Source organism: Bos javanicus, chromosome 11, assembly GCF_032452875.1.
Source record: "Bos javanicus breed banteng chromosome 11, ARS-OSU_banteng_1.0, whole genome shotgun sequence".
NCBI classification, from domain to species: Eukaryota; Metazoa; Chordata; class Mammalia; order Artiodactyla; family Bovidae; genus Bos; species Bos javanicus.
Genome location: NC_083878.1, coordinates 15,393,338 through 15,410,793, shown reverse-complemented (window position 1 = coordinate 15,410,793; position 17,456 = coordinate 15,393,338). Strand labels below are relative to the sequence as shown.

The 17,456-nt window shown below is 42.2% G+C and overlaps 1 protein-coding gene across 3 annotated transcripts in view; it reads right to left on the bottom strand.

Moving 5' to 3' along the window:
- The window catches only part of TTC27 (tetratricopeptide repeat domain 27), a 184,360-nt gene that overhangs the window by 92,608 nt on the left and 74,296 nt on the right, over positions 1-17,456 (bottom strand). For all 3 annotated transcript variants that reach the window (XM_061432053.1, XM_061432054.1, XM_061432052.1), the window contains exon 10: positions 11,566-11,679. In XM_061432053.1, coding sequence (XP_061288037.1) covers positions 11,566-11,679 — 114 coding nt within the window. The remainder of the gene's footprint in view (positions 1-11,565; positions 11,680-17,456) is intronic.

The following is a 17,456-nucleotide window of genomic DNA, read 5'->3' as shown; positions in this document are numbered from 1 at the left end:
CCTGTTACTCCAGGTGTTTCTTGACTTCCTACTTTTGCATTCCAGTCCCCTACAATGAAAAGGACATCTTTTTTGGGTGTTAGTTCTAAAACGTCTTGTAGGTCTTCATAGAACCGTTCAACTTCAGCTTCTTCAGCATTACTGGTTGGGGCACAGACTTGGGATTACTGTGATATTGAATGGTTTGCCTTGGAAAGGAACAGAGATCGCTCTGTTGTTTTTGAGATTGCATCCAAGTACTGCATTTCGGACTCTTTTGTTGACCATGATGGCTACTCCATTTCTTCTGAGGGATTCCTGCCCGCAGTAGTAGATATAATGGTCATCTGAGTTAAATTCACCCATTCCAGGCTGCGCTTTGCTGGAGGGGCCGAGAAGAGATACCCCACGCCCAAGGTAAGAGAAACCCAAGTAAGATGGTAGGTGTTGCAAGAGGGCATCAGAGGGCAGACACACTGAAACCATACTCACAGAAAACTAGTCAATCTAATCACACTAGGACCACAGCCTTGTCTAACTCAAATGAAACTAAGCCATGCCCGTGGGGCAACCCAAGATGGGCAGGTCATGGTGGAGAGATCTGACAGAATGCGGTCCACTGGAGAAGGGAATGACAAACCACTTCAGTATTCTTGCCTTGAGAACCCCATGAACAGTATGAAAAGGCAAAATGATAGGATACTGAAAGAGGAACTCCTGAGGTCAGTAGGTGCCCAATATGCTACTGGAGATCAGTGGAGAAATAACTCCAGAAAGAATGAAGGGATGGAGCCAAAGCAAAAACAATACCCAGCTGTGGATGTGACTGGTGATAGAAGCAAGGTCTGATGCTGTAAAGAGCAATATGGCATAGGAACCTGGAATGCCAGGTCCATGAATCAAAGCAAATTGGAAGTGGTCAAACAAGAGATGGCAAGAGTGAATGTTGACGTTCTAGGAATCAGCGAACTGACATGGACTGGAATGGGTGAATTTAACTCAGATGTGTGTGTATGAATGTGGACAAAAACAGGGAGCTCAGAGACAAATGGGTACCTTGCAAGCTTTCACAAATTCCCAGAAACTGAGGTAAATGACCTCTAAAGAAGTGTCCTACTCTCTCACTTGCCATTTTCTCTCTCCAGTTTCTAAATTTCATGTATTTCACACCTGAAAGTCATGGACATTTGGTCATAAGTTAAAATTGGCATGAGAAGTTTGTTTTTAAGAAAAGATAGTAACATCAAAACTGGAGAGCAAAAGAGAGACACAAATACACCCTAAACCAATCATTAAGAGTTGAAAGCAAGCAGAATGTACACAAGGAGGTGACAGAGAGATGTGGATAAACAAGAAATATGATGAGAAAAGAGTAAGGAAGAGTCTAGCTCAGACTAGACTGAGAGGTTGGTGGGTGGGGTGCAATAAGAGAATCAGGTGACAGAAAATCCAGGTTCAACTGCTGGGACACACCAAACACAACTTCATTCATGATGCATAAACTGTTATATGAAACTGTTTTCAAGTTTCAAGACTCCCTTCTAATGTCTTTTTCTCCCCAAACTCCACCTCAAAGCATTTATACTTTCAGTGTTGAGACAACATGCCTATGCATACAGTTTCTCTGACCCCAGACAACAGCAACTCTTGAGTCTTCCAGAAACCAGTACCAGAGATCAGAGGACACCGCTAAGGAATGGGGAATAAAAGAACAAATCCCCACAAAACAATGATGGGCCTTCTCTGTTTTCAGCAGAGAAAGAACTTCCCTCCAAAAAAACTAGAGAAAATCAAGACTACATTTTAAAATTAGCACATGGAGAATGATTTAGGACAATTTTGAAGGACAATTCAGAACAAGGTCTGGTATGATTTAGACTTTATTTATGTGCTCATATCTAAAAGTATGGCACACATATCTTTGAAAAAACACAGCTAGTCCCTAAGGACCTACACTTTCACTGAAGGCTATTCTTTCCTGCTTGCGTGATATCTAAGTGCTTATCAGCTTTCTGAAGAGCCAAGTCAAAATTAGCTGATAATCTAAAAGGTATGATTGATCACATGCCAAATCACCTTGTTTTTTTGTGCAATCTGTGTATGCATGCAGATGTCTAGGAGGGTGAGATTTATTATAAAAATCTGTACTTAATCAAATATATCCAACAGTTGGGGTGAACAGTTCTCTCTGACAGGAGTCTGCAGTCATTCAATTGTGATTCACAAACAGTTGTGGTCAAGTTAACTGCTACCTCAAACTTCCAAGCCTAAGAAAACTTCCAACAGGAACAAGGAGAAGGAGAATCAAAATGTATTAACACATCTACAAAGTATCAACATCATCATTACACCTATTGTTAACCCAGTTTTACCTCATGCATAGGGAACCGCAGCTCAGAGAGATTAAAAAAATGGCTTGCCCAAAGTTTAATTTTTTCTTTTTGGCTGCTGTTTTGTTTTAGTTTTTTGGCTCTGCAGCACAGCATACAGGATCTTAGTTTCCCTGACCAGAGACTGAACCTGTGCTCCCTGCATTGGAAGCGTTGAATTTTAGCCTATGGACCACCAGGGAAGCCCCTGTGCTCAAAGTTTAAAGCTATGAATCAGAGCCTGTCTGATTTCAAACACTATACTGACAGCTTCAGCAAAACCATAACCTTCTAACTTAAGTGGAAATGGTCAGATCTGTGAAAATAAAAAGCTGCTTCTCACTGGAAAATATTGAAAACTCTAACTGTTTTCCCCCACCTAATCCCATAATAAGGGAGTCAGGGTCAGGAGATCTGACCAAGATTTCTGCTTCCTGTTTCAAAGACTTTCTTGTGTTGGCTGGTAGGAACTGGGTCTACTAATGGGGGCTAAGAGAACCTAGATGTCTTTTTTATGATTCCAGACTAAACAGATGAACATAGAGGAAGTCTTCAAGGAAATGCAGACAAGGCTCTTGGAGCATTCCCCTTAGTTACACCTCAGCAGTTAATCTTTTTGGTGTCAGGACCTCTTTGAACTCTTATAAATTACTGAGGGACTATAAAGAGCTTTTGTATATGTGGGCTATAATATATCAATATTTATCGTATTAGAAATTAAAACTGAGTTAAATTTAAATATTAAATTCATTTTAAAATAAAATAATGACTCCATTACATTAACTTACATGTTTTATGAAAAATAAATAATTTTTCCCAAAAAACAAAATCATGAAAAATTTAGCAAAATCTGGGAACTCTCATGGTAGTCCAGTGGTTAGGACTTTCCACTTCCACTGCCGAGGTCCTGGGTTCAATCCCTTGTTAGGGAACTTAGATCCTGCAACCCAAGGAGTTTAGTTAAAAAGAAAAAACAACTGGCAATGGCTTACACTTTTGCGATTCTATTCAATGTCTGGCCTAATAGATGACAGCTGCATTCTCATACCTGCTTCTGTAGTCAATCTATTGCAATACGATGTTTTGGTTGAAATTTATGAAGAAAATTTCACCTTACACAGACAGCTAGTTGGAAAAAGGGGAAGTATTTTAAAAGCTTTTTAAGTTAATTTTGCATATTATTCTTTGATACTACATCAAAATTCAACATGTGGTTAGCTTCTTAGAGTTATCTACAATGTGGGATTTGAAATCCTATCGATGAAAGTTTTCCTGTTACATTAAATACTCTGTTATAGTAAATCCACCGGCCTAAATTAAAAAAAAATCATAAAACAAACCCACTCACTGATGTGTCTTGAACGTTGACTGGGTCTTTTACCCATGCTTGATTTTTCACATCATGCATTGGCCATTTTGGAAAAATGCGCAGATTTGCAAATGTCCACATATTTCATATAATATTAAAAATTACATGCACTAGTATTATCAGCTGCTGCTGCTACTGCTAAGTCGTTCAGTCGTCTCCGACTCTGTGCGACCCCATAGACGGCAGCCCACCAGGCTCCCCCGTCCCTGGGATTCTCCAGGCAAGAACACTGGAGTGGGTTGCCATTTCCCTCTCCACTGCATGACAGTGAAAAGTGAAAGTGAAGTTGCTCAGTCGTGTCCGACTCTTAGCAACCCCATGGACTGCAGCCCACCAGGCTCCTCTGTCCATGGGATTTTCCAGGCAAAAGTACTGGAGTGGGGTGCCATTGCCTTCTCCGCTGAAACCTCCTAATTTCCTACTATCAGCAAGCTCATATAAAAACTCTCATCCCAGTAACTGAAGCAATGGGAAGCTGTCAGGTTTAGAACTAAAGATACAAGACTTCCAAAAGTTTCATTTTTTCTTCCAGCTCAAAATTTTATCACTGGTAACAAATGGAAGTGATAAGCTCACTTCATTCATTTTTGAAAAAATTTCGGCCGTAATACCCAAGTCTGAATACCCATAGTCTGTCAGTGGTTCTTCAAAGTAAAAACAATGTTCCATGGGAAAAGCTCCATATTGTCACCCTGCTTATTTAATTCATACGCAGAGTACATCGTGCGAAATGCCAAGCTGGATGAAACACAAGCTGGAATCAATATTGCCTGGAGAAATATCAATAACCTCAGATATGCAGATGACACCACCCTTATGGCAGAAAGCTAAGAGGAACTAAAGAGCCTCTTGATGAAGTGAAAGAGGAGAGTGAGAAAGCTGGCTTAAAACTCAACATTCAAAAAAAGAAGATCACGGCATCCGGTCCCATCACTTCATGGCAAATAAATAGGGAAACAATGGAAATAGTGACAGATTTCCAGTTTCTTGGACTCCAAAATCACTTTGGACAGTGACTGCAGCCATAAAATTAAAAGAAGTTTGCTCCTTGGAAGAAAAGCTATGACAAACCTAGACAGCATATTCAAAAGCGGAGACATTACTTTGCCGACAAAGGTCCATATAGTCAAAGCTGTGGTTTTTCAAGGAGCTATGTACAGATGTGAGAGTTGGACCACAGGCTAAGCACTGAAGAATTGATGCTTTCAGATTGTGGTGCTGGAGAAGACTCTTGAGAGTCCTTTGGATAGCAAGGATATCAAACCAGTCAATCCTAAAGGAAATCAACCCTGACTCTTCACTGAAAGGACTGATGCTGAAGCTCCAATACTCTGGCCACCTAATGCAAAGAGCTGACTCACTGGAAATACCCTCATGCTGGGAAAGACTGAAGGCAGGAGGAGAAGGGGCAGAGGATGAGATGGCTGGATGGCATCACTGACTCAATGGACATGAGTTTGGGCAAACTCTAGGAGATACTGAAGGACAGGGAAGGCCTGGTGTTCTGCAGTTCATGGGGTTGCAGAGTCAGACAGGACTTAGTGACTGAACAACAACAACGGGAAAAGCAGTTCGCTCAGGTTTTTTTGGAATAACCACTGCACTTCACATAGCACAAGTGTTTTGCAATTACCTCCCAGTTCACCACACAAAATATTTAAAAGCAAACTGTCAAGGATAAAGATTTAATAAAATAATATTGATTGCTTTATCAAAGACAATCATAAACAAAACTGTCTTTTTTTTAAGCTACAAATGCATGGCTATGAAGCACAGGCTGACTGACAGCAGTGTGGAGTCCCGACCATGATTCTGGTGAAAGGGCCAACAGTTTGACCCTCCATTGCTTCTGTTGGTTCAGTATCAACACAGTGACAAGGTAAAACAGCATTTCAGTATTGTTGCGAAGGGACTTCCCAGGTAGTCTGATGGTAAAGAATCAGTTCGCCAAGCAGGAGACATAGGTTCGATCCCTGTGTCAGCAAAATCCCCTGGAGAAGGAAATGACAACCTACTCCAGTATTCTTGCCTGGAGAATTCCCATGGACAGAGGAGCTTGGCGGGCTACAGGCCATGAGGTCACAAAAGAGTCAGACAGGACTTAGCGACCACACAACAACAATGTTGCTGTGAAGATAGTTGCGACCTGTGGATTCTCTGAAAGGTCTTAGGGAGCCTCAGGGCTCCACAATCACCCTCTGAGGACTGGGAGATGCCCCATTTCGCGTGCCTTTCCCAGCCCTGCCCACTTCCAACTTTCTCCTAAAACTTCTCCGGGAGACCTTCTTGGAAGTTCTCGTTCACTATCTTGTCTTAAAAGTTCAGTGAGAAAAGTCAGTCTACTTATAGTCTGAAAGTAGGGTAAGAGTGCAAAGAATATTTATTATTAAAACCTAAGTGAATGTTTTCGGAGAAGGCAATGGCACCCCACTCCAGTACTCTTGCCTGGAAAAATCCCATGGATGGAGGAGCCTGGTAGGCTGCAGTCCATGGGGTTGCTAGAGTCGGACACGACTGAGCGACTTCACTTTCACTTTTCACTTTCCTGCACTGGAGAAGGAAATGGCAACCCACTCCAGCGTTCTTGCCTGGAGAATCCCAGGGACGAGGAAGCCTGGTGGGCTGCCGTCTATGGGGTCACACAGAGTCGACACGACTGAAGCGACTTAGCAGCAGCAGCAGCAGCAAGTGAATGTTTTAAATTCCTAGTATCATCCTTTCTAAGAAAGTTAAAGCAGTCAAATCTAATAATAGTTATACCTACTTTCCTGAGCAGTCTCTGTCATATGCAGAGTGCCCATTCCTCAGTGAGCTCAATCTGGCTCCAGTCTGTGACTCTTGGTAACACACACCTCTAAGGTTCCTTCCAGGACTCAGTCCCCTGTTAAATCACAACGCTGGCCTTCAGGTCTTGACAAATGCCCCTTTAGTGTCTGTTCTGTATGGACCTGGGTATGAGACAGGAAAACATCTGGAGCTACTAAAGATTAACAGCTGGTCTCAGCCAGGAGTAGGCTCTTCCAAAGGTGACCACAATCACCACCCTCACAGGACCCTCAATTTCTGTGGGCTGGGCTAAAGAGCTATATTTTAATAAGCACCTTGCAAGTGGTTCATATGTTCATGCAAGTTTGGGGAAAGTTGCACAAGGCTCTTAAGATGTACACAGGGTGCTGTCCCGGGAGAAACCAATGTGTCAGTTCAACCAACACAATCTGATTCTGTCAAAGAATCTCGAGTGCCCCAGCTGGAAGCTGACTGAAGTGAGCATTTAGTGCCTTTAGACGTGTGGTGGACATTATTCACCCCACTAGTAAGTTCCTCTGCTATGCTTGAGTTTTCACTGTTCTGTAACTTTCTAGATTAAAAATTTTTTTTTTACTATCAACAATATTTTATTGCTTCTCCCTTCTTTTACCTCACTTATCTATGAACCAACTGTCACCTATTTTTTATTAATCTAGTATTATGAAACTCACACCCTGGTTCGGCCCACCAGCCTCCCTCTGGGCAGCATCCTCTCTTGGCCTTAGCCTTGGCCTGTTTCACTCAGCCACATGTACACTCTGTTCCTACACAGGACCACATCCCGATATTATGGGCACTCCACGATCCCCTCCTCTCACCTAAATTGTACGCCCTGAGAAGCTGAGTTCCGCCACCAAGGCTTGCTCACAAAAGCCTCTGTTCACTTCTTCCTGTCTAAGCTGGTTCAACCCCCTTCCTCCAGATGATGCCAAGTCTTTCACAGATGGGTGCAACAGGGTCAGTCAAAGCATGGACTTTGAAACCCAAGGCAGACCTGGTTTGAATTCCAGTCCAGCTATTAGATCTTGGGCAAGTCATTTAAATTTTCTGTGCTTTACTATCTTCATCAATAAAAATATAAGTAGCACCTACTTCCTAGGATTATCTAGCACCTGGCATCTGAGTGATCAGTAAATGGCAGTAACTATACACAGTTCTGAACAAAGAGTAGTAACTACAATGATTCCAATAAAATTAAAGCACAGCCACAGTCGCAGGAGCAAGTTCTGGTATGCTTTTCAGTAACTTTCAAATGCTACGTGTGGTTATTAATGCAGGTGAAGTACAGAGCTAGAATGGAAGACAACATTTCTCATCTCAGATACCTGAAAAGCTCCATGGCAGGACACAGCACACTAAACATGAAGCACTGTCGTTATCCAATGTTTTCAGTTCTTCCAGGCAGTAATGACTGCTTTCAGTGAGCTATGAAGGACTGGACAGCTTTATTTTCTTGTACCTAGACTTCCCCCTCTTTAAAGTGAGGATAATAGTAACAGTTAACATTCACTGAGCGTTTTCTAATGTGCCAGGTACTATTTCAAGCATTAAATGAAGTCATTAACCCTTTGGTATCTGAATGACGGCTCTCTCCATCCTCCAGGTGAGAAAGTGAAGCACAGGTTAGAGGGCTCAGTCTTGGCCACAGTACGTGATCTCTCTTCCTCTTAGACTGTGAGGGCTACAGACAACAAAATTTGGTGCTTTTCTGACAACAGACATTCTGATACTGAAGCAGGCAGAGAAATGGGAAAAGGGAGAAAGACCTGATGATCTCTTTCAGCCCTGAATCCAACTATCTCTGGGACTGGAATACCTCTAGACTTCCCAGCTATAAAAGCCAACAAATATCCCTTTTCATAGCGAGTTTAAGTTGTGTTTTTGTCCCTTAAGTTTCCTTACCAAGACCTGTTCTTGAATTTTACTAAAGTATAAAGAGTCTTGAAAAGCTCTGAGCTTCAATCTGTCCTCTATAAGCACCATGCATTTAGGAAAAGGATATTCAAAATAAGTATAAAGATTGAACACAATTCCTCAAATTTTGAAGCCACACCCCCTTGGTGGGCAAACCAAACATGACCAAGGTCAGCCTGAATGATTAGATCACATCCCCACCCCACCTCCCTTCCTCAGTCAGTGGCTTCATAATGGCAGCCATATATTTTCCATCCACACAAACAGTCACACATCAAGGTCAATACTGAGCCTGCCAAGTATAACACATGTGGATGTACTTTCATGAAGAAGATATGTGAAAACATAATACAGCACAGCACATTCTGACACTAAAACATGGGAGCGAAGACTGGAATGTAGAACAAATGACCAGCCTATAATACAGAGGATGCACATTCTACTCAAGTTCCCATAGACTAGTGAACATGTTTCCAGTTAATCGAGTAGCTAATTCACGGGCTCCAGTCTCTTATCACTTCTAATCACTTCGAGGGTAGTTGTAGTTTATCATTTTTGAAGAAACCCTGTAAGAAAAACTGACATTCCTTTATCTCTTTTCCCTTAAAAAATACAACCAAACAAACCGTGAATTACTACACGCCAAGACCACGACCTTACCCTCAGTGTGATCACAACAACTGCTCTGTTCTTGTTAGCTTCGGCACTAGGCTGAAGATCTGGACTGCAATGATACTAGAAAGGCCGGGCTCTACAACTCTCAGACTGCTAAAGTGCCAGATGAGAATATAACCTTCAATTCACCTAACTCTTAATTACTCCTGCTGCTAAGTCGCTTCAGTTGTGTCCGACTCTGTGCGACCCCATAGACGGCAGCCCACCAGGCCCCGCCATCCCTGAGATTCTTCAGGCAAGAACACTGGAGTGGGTTGCCATTTCCTTCTCCAAGGCACGAAAGTGAAAAGTGAAAGTGAAGTCGTCCAGTCATGTCCGACTCTTCACGACCCCATGGACTGCAGCCTACCAGGCTCCTCCATCCATGGGATTTTCCAGGCAAGAGTACTGGAGTGGGGTGCCACTGCCTTATTCCTGCTGATGATTAAATAATTCAAAATGGGTTTTTTTTGGGGGGGGGGCTCATACATGGTTTAGCAGCATAGTGGGATGAGGAAAAAGCTGATTGATGACAGAGAAATAAGTAGTTTATATACTCTGTTGGTAAAAAGCAGGGTATAAATAAATACAACCTTCAGCATTCAACAAACATCCACCAAGTGCCTATTCTGAGTATACAAAATAAGTAAGACACAGAATCGGACCCCTCAAGAAGCTCACATTCTAGCTGTGATGATGGAAAGATTTTCAAATAAAATATCATTTAGTAAATGCTAAAATACAGTATCAAGAACAGATGTTCTAAAAATACTCATTCAAAAGCTGTGAAATCTCAATTATCTTCTACCATTAAGAAAGTCAAATTGAAGCATGAATAGTCTCCAGTGACAGAAAACTGCTACAATCTCAAACTCCCAGAAATTGAAGGGTGAAGAAAAAGGTTCCTGCCATGCAATCATCCTCAGAGGCACAACCACCTGGAGAGGGGCAGATTTAAATTTAAATTAACTGGTTTAAGAGATAACTGAGTAATGAAAATTAATCAGCAAAACTATTTTAATAATGAACATAAAGTAACCTAACATTAATCCTCAACAACTGAGCTGAGTTTATCTAACATTAATATGAATATTATTAGACAAGGATGACATCTGGTTTACACAAGATTTTTTTCGGTTTGAACAAAAGTTAGATGTATGTATGTAGGGCTTCCCTGGTTCAGATGGTAAAGAATCTATCTGCAATGCAGGAGACCTGGGTTCAATGCCTGGGTCAGGAAGAATCCCCTGGAGAAGGGAATGGCTACCTGCTTTAGTATTCTTACCTGGAGAATCCCATGGACAGAGAAGCCTGGTGGGGATCCATGGAGTTGCAAACAATTGGACATGACTGAGCAACTAACACTTTCTCTTTCACTTTGAATGTATGAGGTTTCAATTAATTTGCCTCATATTTGGATTATATGTGTAATATATTGCCTTTACCATACGAAAGCAAAGAAGGAAAAGATGTGCTCTCATGATAAAGAAAGGAGAAGCAAATGGCAACCCACTCCAGTATTCTTCCCCGGAGAATCCCATGGACAAAGGAGCCTGGCAGGCTACAGTCCATGGAGTCACAAGAGTCGGACACGACTTAGCGACTAAACCACCACCACCTAAAGTGGGCTTCCCTGGTGGCTCAGACTGCAAAGAATCTTCCTGCTAATAATGCAGGAGACCCAGCTTCAATCCTTGGGTCAGAAAGATCCCCTGGAAAAGGGAACAGCAACCCACTTTTAGTTGGAGTTTCAATATCAGACTCTCAAAACTAATAGAATGAATAGACAGAGCTTCCAGGGTAGTAAACGCACCAAGTTCTAGGAGGAGGGGGCAGCCTAAGCTCTACAAAGACAGAAGCTCCTCTGCTCAGGACCCTTCCAGACCTTGCCCCAAAACTGCTTCATTCAGCTGCTCATTTATATCCTTTATAATAAATCAGTAATAGTAATTAAGTGTCTCCCTGAGTTTTGTGAGCCATTCTAGCAAATGATCAAACCTGAGCTGAGAAGGAGGTCATGAAAACGCCTAGTTTATAGCCATTCAGTCAGAAGTATCAGACTTGAAATCAGAATCAGAAAAGGGAGGCAGTCTTACAGGACTAAGCTCTTCATGTATGGGGTTTGTACTAACTCCACGTAGTGTCAGAATTGAATTAAACTGTAGGACACCCAATTGATGTCCACAGAGAAGTGAAGACATACTTGGTGTGGAAACACCCACACACTTGGTGTCAGAAGTGTTGAGCAGAGGAACAGCTTTCCTTTAGAGAGGTTAAACACCAGAGTCACAGAGCTCAGTACACAGCTGGGCTTTGGAGTCAAGCAAATTCTAGGACAACACTCTCAAATAATAAAATGTGTTTGAGTAAAATGAAAGCCATCTCATTATTTATACTCATAACAAACATGCATGGTTATTGATAACAATTAAGAGTTGGAAAACTAACAAGAATTGCAACATTAATTCTTACCTGTGTCTGCCTCATTGCTCGTTCCACTCGGCGTGTGCTTCCTCTCTCAAGTTTTGTCCGGAGGATCAAAGCTGATGTCTGAATGGCCCAGAACTTGGGTTGTGAAAGTAAACACTGATGGGGAGGGGGGAAAAAAAAGACCACAAAAGAAATGGATAAACTGGATAATCCACTCTGAATATAGCAAAATTAATATATCAGGATACAGTTGAGTGACGATTTGAAAATCATCTCAGCAAAAAATAAAAGACAACGTGCTTTCAAATATTTTTGGAAAAGAATGTGTTCATTTGAGCAGAATCATTACTTAACTGAGCTGACCTGTTCAGCTGATTAAATTCCTTAAGGAATGAGTCAGAATTATTTCCAGATAATTGAAACAGTAAATGGAATAAATCATACCATTAATTAATACATCTTTTTTATCTCGTAAGTTATACAAATGTAGAAGACCATACTTCTCAAATTTGAAATAAATTTTTAAAAATTATCCAAACTCACAAATGAAAACAAATAATTAGAAATCTAATGCCTTTTCACTTAAAAATACCCTAATCTCCTGATGCAAAGGCACATCAAAGTTTAAGGAAACCATCCTAACATTTTTGAGAATGCTTTCTAGTCCTGGTTAGGGTAGAGAGTCTCTAATTTTAGTTAAATGTTATCCTAGAGGGACATCTTAAGAAAGACTAGCTTATCAGAAAATCATGAATATGCACACACTGAAACCTAGACCCGGAGAAAGCTGTGACCACCATCAGCTCAAAGAGTGCAGTAGAAACCACTGAATCTGTCCACAAATGCACGGGGTGAGGATGAGTGGGTTCTGGGTGCACAAGAACAGGGGGAAAACGTATTCTGATGCAGTAGGGACTGCTCAGTATAATGAACACAATTTAAGCTCTTTGCTGATGACATGGAAACCAACAGTGACCCTGAGTGATCATTCCCCAACAGTAACTTACAGTGAAGGTTGCTTCAAAGAAAGGCAAAAGGCGTAACTGTCTGACAGTTGACCACATCCTTATTTACTTATTTATAAAAATCAGATATAAAAAAATCCTAGTTAACTAGAGTCCAATGAATCATTCAAAACCTAGCTGTCCATTAGAAGAAGCTTTTGGTATTTTAAAAGGTAAATCAGACCTCTGAGAGCAGGATCTGAGCATCAGTGTTTTTTAAAACACTCTCCAAATAATTCTAAGACATAGCCAAATTGAAGAATTGCAAAGCTAAGCTAATACAAGTATTGTTTAGTCACTAAATAGTGTCCAACTCTTTTGCGACCCCATGGAGTGTAGCCTGCCAGGCTCCTCTATCCATGGGACTCTCCAGGCAAGAATACTGGAGTAGGCTGCCATTTCTTTCTCCAGGGGATCTTCCTGATGTAGGAAATGAACTCTTGTCTCCTGCATTGGCAGGCAGATTCCTTACCGAGCCACCAGGGAAGCCACACGATTATTTGTTTTTTGGTTAAAGGCACTAATAACTCCAAATTCTCATTAAAAGTTAGCAATAAGTCTTTCAATGAAGTATAAACTCTATCACAGTCTCTCCAACTCTTTACTGTACCATGAATGGCCAGCTCACTTTCATCATATCTATTATTTGCCTGGCGGCTGCGACCAGTGCACTAAGCGTGGGCAAGAGGAGCTACCCCACATCCGAGGTCAGGGGCAGAAGCTGGGAGGACCCCATGCCCAAAGGGTGGCAGCCAAGAGGAGTTACCCCACGTCCGAGGTGAGGGGCAGCAGCCGAGAGTGCCAGGCTGCGATGGTGCAGGAACGGCAGAGAGGAGCTACCCAAGTCCGAGGTCAGGGGCAGCGGCCGGGAGGAGTTACCCCACATCCGAGGTCAGGGGCAGCGGCCGGGAGGAGTTACACCACCTCCGAAGTCAGGGGCGGCGGCCGGGAGGAGCAACCCCACGTCCAAGGAGCGGTGGCTGCACGGGCGCAGGAGGGCCTAGAGGAGCTATCCCACGTTGAAGGTCAAGAAGGGCGGCGGTGAGGAGATACCCCTCGTCCAAGGGAAGGAGCAGTGGCTGCGCTTTGCTGGAGCAGCCAAGAAGAGATACCCCACGCCCAAGGTAAGAGAAACCCAAGTAAGACGGTAGGTGTTGCAAGAGGGCATCAGAGGACAGACACACTGAAACCATACTCACAGAAAACTAGTCAATCTAATCACACTAGGACCACAGCCTTGTCTAACTCAAATGAAACTAAGCCATGCCTGTGGGGCAACCCAAGATGGGTGGGTCATGGTGGAGAGATCTGACAGAATGTGGTCCACTGGAGAAGGGACTGGCAAACCACTTCAGTATCTTGCCTTGAGAATCTCATGAACAGTATGAAAAGGCAAAATGATAGGATACTGAAAGAGAAACTCCCCAGATCAGTAGGTGACCAATTGCTACTGGAGATCAGTGGAGAAATAACTCAAGAAAGAATGAAAGGATGGAGCCAAAGCAAAAAGAACACCCAGCTATGGATGTGACTGGTGATAGAAGCAAGGTCCGATGCTGTAAAGAGCAATATTGCATAGGAACCTGGAATGTCAGGTCCATGAATCAAGGCAAATTGGAAGTGGTCAAACAAGACATGGCAAGAGTGAATGTTGACATTCTAGGAAGCAGCGAACTGAAATGGACTGGAATGGCTGAATTTAACTCAGATGACCATTATATCTACTACTGCGGGCAGGAATCCCTCAGAAGAAATGGAGTAGCCATCATGGTAAACAAAAGAGTCTGAAATGCAGTACTTGGATGCAATCTCAAAAACGACAGAATGATCTCTGTTTGTTTCCAAGGCAAACCATTCAATATCACACCAGTAATCCAAGTCTATGCCCCAACCAGTAATGCTGAAAAGCTGAACGGTTCTATGAAGACCTACAAGACCTTTTAGAACTAACACCCAAAAAAGATGTCCTTTTCATTATAGGGGACTGGATGCAAAAGTAGGAAGTCAAGAAACACCTGGAGTAACAGGCAAATTTGGCCTTGGAATACGGAATGAAGCAGGGCAAAGACTAATAGAGTTTTGCCAAGAAAATGCACTGGTCATAGCAAACACCCTCTTCCAACAACACAAGAGAAGACTCTACACATGGACATCACCAGATGGTCAACACCGAAATCAGACTGATTATATTTTTTGCAGCCAAAGATGGAGAAGCTCTATACAGTCAGCAAAAACAAGACCAGGAGCTGACTGTTGCTCAGACCATGAACTCCTTATTGCCAAATTCATACTGAAACTGAAGAAAGTAGGGAAAATCACTAGACCATTCAGGTATGACCTAAATCAAATCCCTTATGATTATACAGTGGAAGTGAGAAATAGATTTAAGGGCCTAGATCTGATTGATAGAGTGCCTGATGAACTATGGAATGAGGTTCATGACATTGTACAGGAGACAGGGATCAAGACCATCCCCATGGGAAAGAAATGCAAAAAAGCAAAATGGCTCTCTGGGGAGGCCTTACAAATAGCTATGAAAAGAAGAGAAGCGAAAAGCAAAGGAGAAAAGGAAAGATATAAACATCTGAATGCAGAGTTCCAAAGAATAGCTAGAAGAGATAAGAAAGCCTTCTTCAGCAATCAATGCAAAGAAATAGAGGAAAACAACAGAATGGGAAAGACTATGATCTCGTCAAGAAAATTAGAGATACCAAGGGAACATTTCATGCAAAGATGAGCTTGATAAAGGACAGGAATGGTATGGACCTAACAGAAGCAGAAGATATTAAAAAGAGGTGGCAAGAATACACAGAAGAACTGTACAAAAAAGATCTTCACGACCCAGATAATCACGATGGTGTAATCACTCATCTAGAGCCAGACATTCTGGAATGTGAAGTCAAGTGGGCCTTAGAAAGCATCACTACGAACAAAGCTAGTGGAGGTGATGGAATTCCAGTGGAGCTATTTCAAATCCTGAAAGATGATGCTGTGAAAGTGCTGCACTCAATATGCCAGCAAATTGGGAAAACTCAGCAGTGGCCACAGGACTGGAAAAGGTCAGTTTTCATTCCAATCCCAAAGAAAGGCAATGCCAAAGAATGCTCAAACTACTGCACAATTGCACTCATCTCACACGCTAGTAAAGTAATACTCAAAATTCTCCAAGCCAGGCCTCAGCAATATGTGAACCATGAACTTCCTGATGTTCAAGCTGGTTTTAGAAAAGGCAGAGGAACCAGAGATCAAATTGCCAACATCTGCTGGATCATGGAAAAAGCAAAAGAGTTCTAGAAAAACATCTATTTCTGCTTTATTGACAATGCCAAAGCCTTTGACTGTGTGGATCATACTAAACTGTGGAAAATTCTGAAAGAGATGAGAATACCAGACCAGCTGACCTGCCTCTTGAGAAATCTGTATGCAGGTCAGGAAGCAACAGTTAGAATAGGACATGGAACAACAGACTGGTTCCAAATAGGAAAAGGAGTTCGTCAAGGCTGTATATTGTCACCCTGCTTATTTAACTTATATGCAGAGTACATCATGAGAAACGCTGGACTGGAAGAAGCACAAGCTGGAATCAAGATTGCCGGGAGAAATATCAATAACCTCAGATATGCAGATGACACTGCCCTTATGGTAGAAAGTGAAGAGGAACTAAAAAGCCTCTTGATGAAAATGAAAGTGGAGAGTGAAAAAGTTGGCTTAAAGCTCAACATTCAGAAAATGAAGATCATGGCATCTGGTCCCATCACTTCATGGCAAACCGATGGGGAAACAGTGGAAACAGTGTCAGACTTTATTTTTCTGGGCTCCAAAATCACCGCAGATGGTTACTGCAGCCATGAAAAGAAAAGACGCTTACTCCTTGGAAGGAAAGTTATGACCAACCTAGATAGCATATTCAAAAGCAGAGACATTACTTTGCCAACAAAGGTCCACCTAGTCAAGGCTATGGTTTTTCCTGTGGTCATGTATGGATGTGAGAGTTGGACTGTGAAGAAGGCTGAGCGCCGAAGAATTGATGTTTTTGAACTGTGGTGTTGGAGAAGACTCTTGAAAGTCCCTTGGACTGCAAGGAGATCCAACCATTCCATTCTGAAGGAGATCAGCCCTGGGATTTCTTTGGAAGGAATGATGCTAAAGCTGAAACTCCAGTACTTTGGCCACCTCATGTGAAAAGCTGACTCATTGGAAAAGACTCTGATGCTGGGAGGGATTGGGGGCAGGAGGAAAAGGGGATGACAGAGGATGAGATGGTTGGATGGCATCACTGACTCGATGGACGTGAGTCTGAGTGAACTCCAGGAGTTGGTGATGGACAGGGAGGCCTGGTGTGCTGCAATTTATGGGGTGGCAAAGAGTCGGACACGACTGAGTGACTGAACTGAACTGAAGTGATGGGTACGGGAATTTTCAACTCCAAATCTAGGCCTACTTTCTTATAATAAAAACGAAAACAACAGATTAGGTTACGTGCTCAATGTCACACCTTCGTTAGTAGCAAAAGCTGATTCTAATACTTTTGGGGTCTCTTGATTACCAAAAACATGTTTGTTTGTTTGTTTTTTGGCATAAGCTGCAACCATTTTCGCTTTGTAACTGAAATACAGTTGATACAATATTTTTTCAGTTTCTACATGACGATTTGACATTTACATACATTATAAAGGGATTACCCCAAGAAGTCCAGTAACCATTTTCCCCATACAAAGATATTATATCCCCATGACTTACTTATTATATAGCTGGAGGTTTGTAACTGTTAATCTCCTTTACCTATTTTGCCCACCCCACCTCACTTTCTGGCAGTCACCTGTTTCTTCTCTCAATCTATGAGTCTGTTTTTTTTGTTTGCGCTTTTTTAGGGTCACCATATAAGTGAGGTCAAGTAGTCCTTCTTGTCTGACTTATAACACCCTCTAG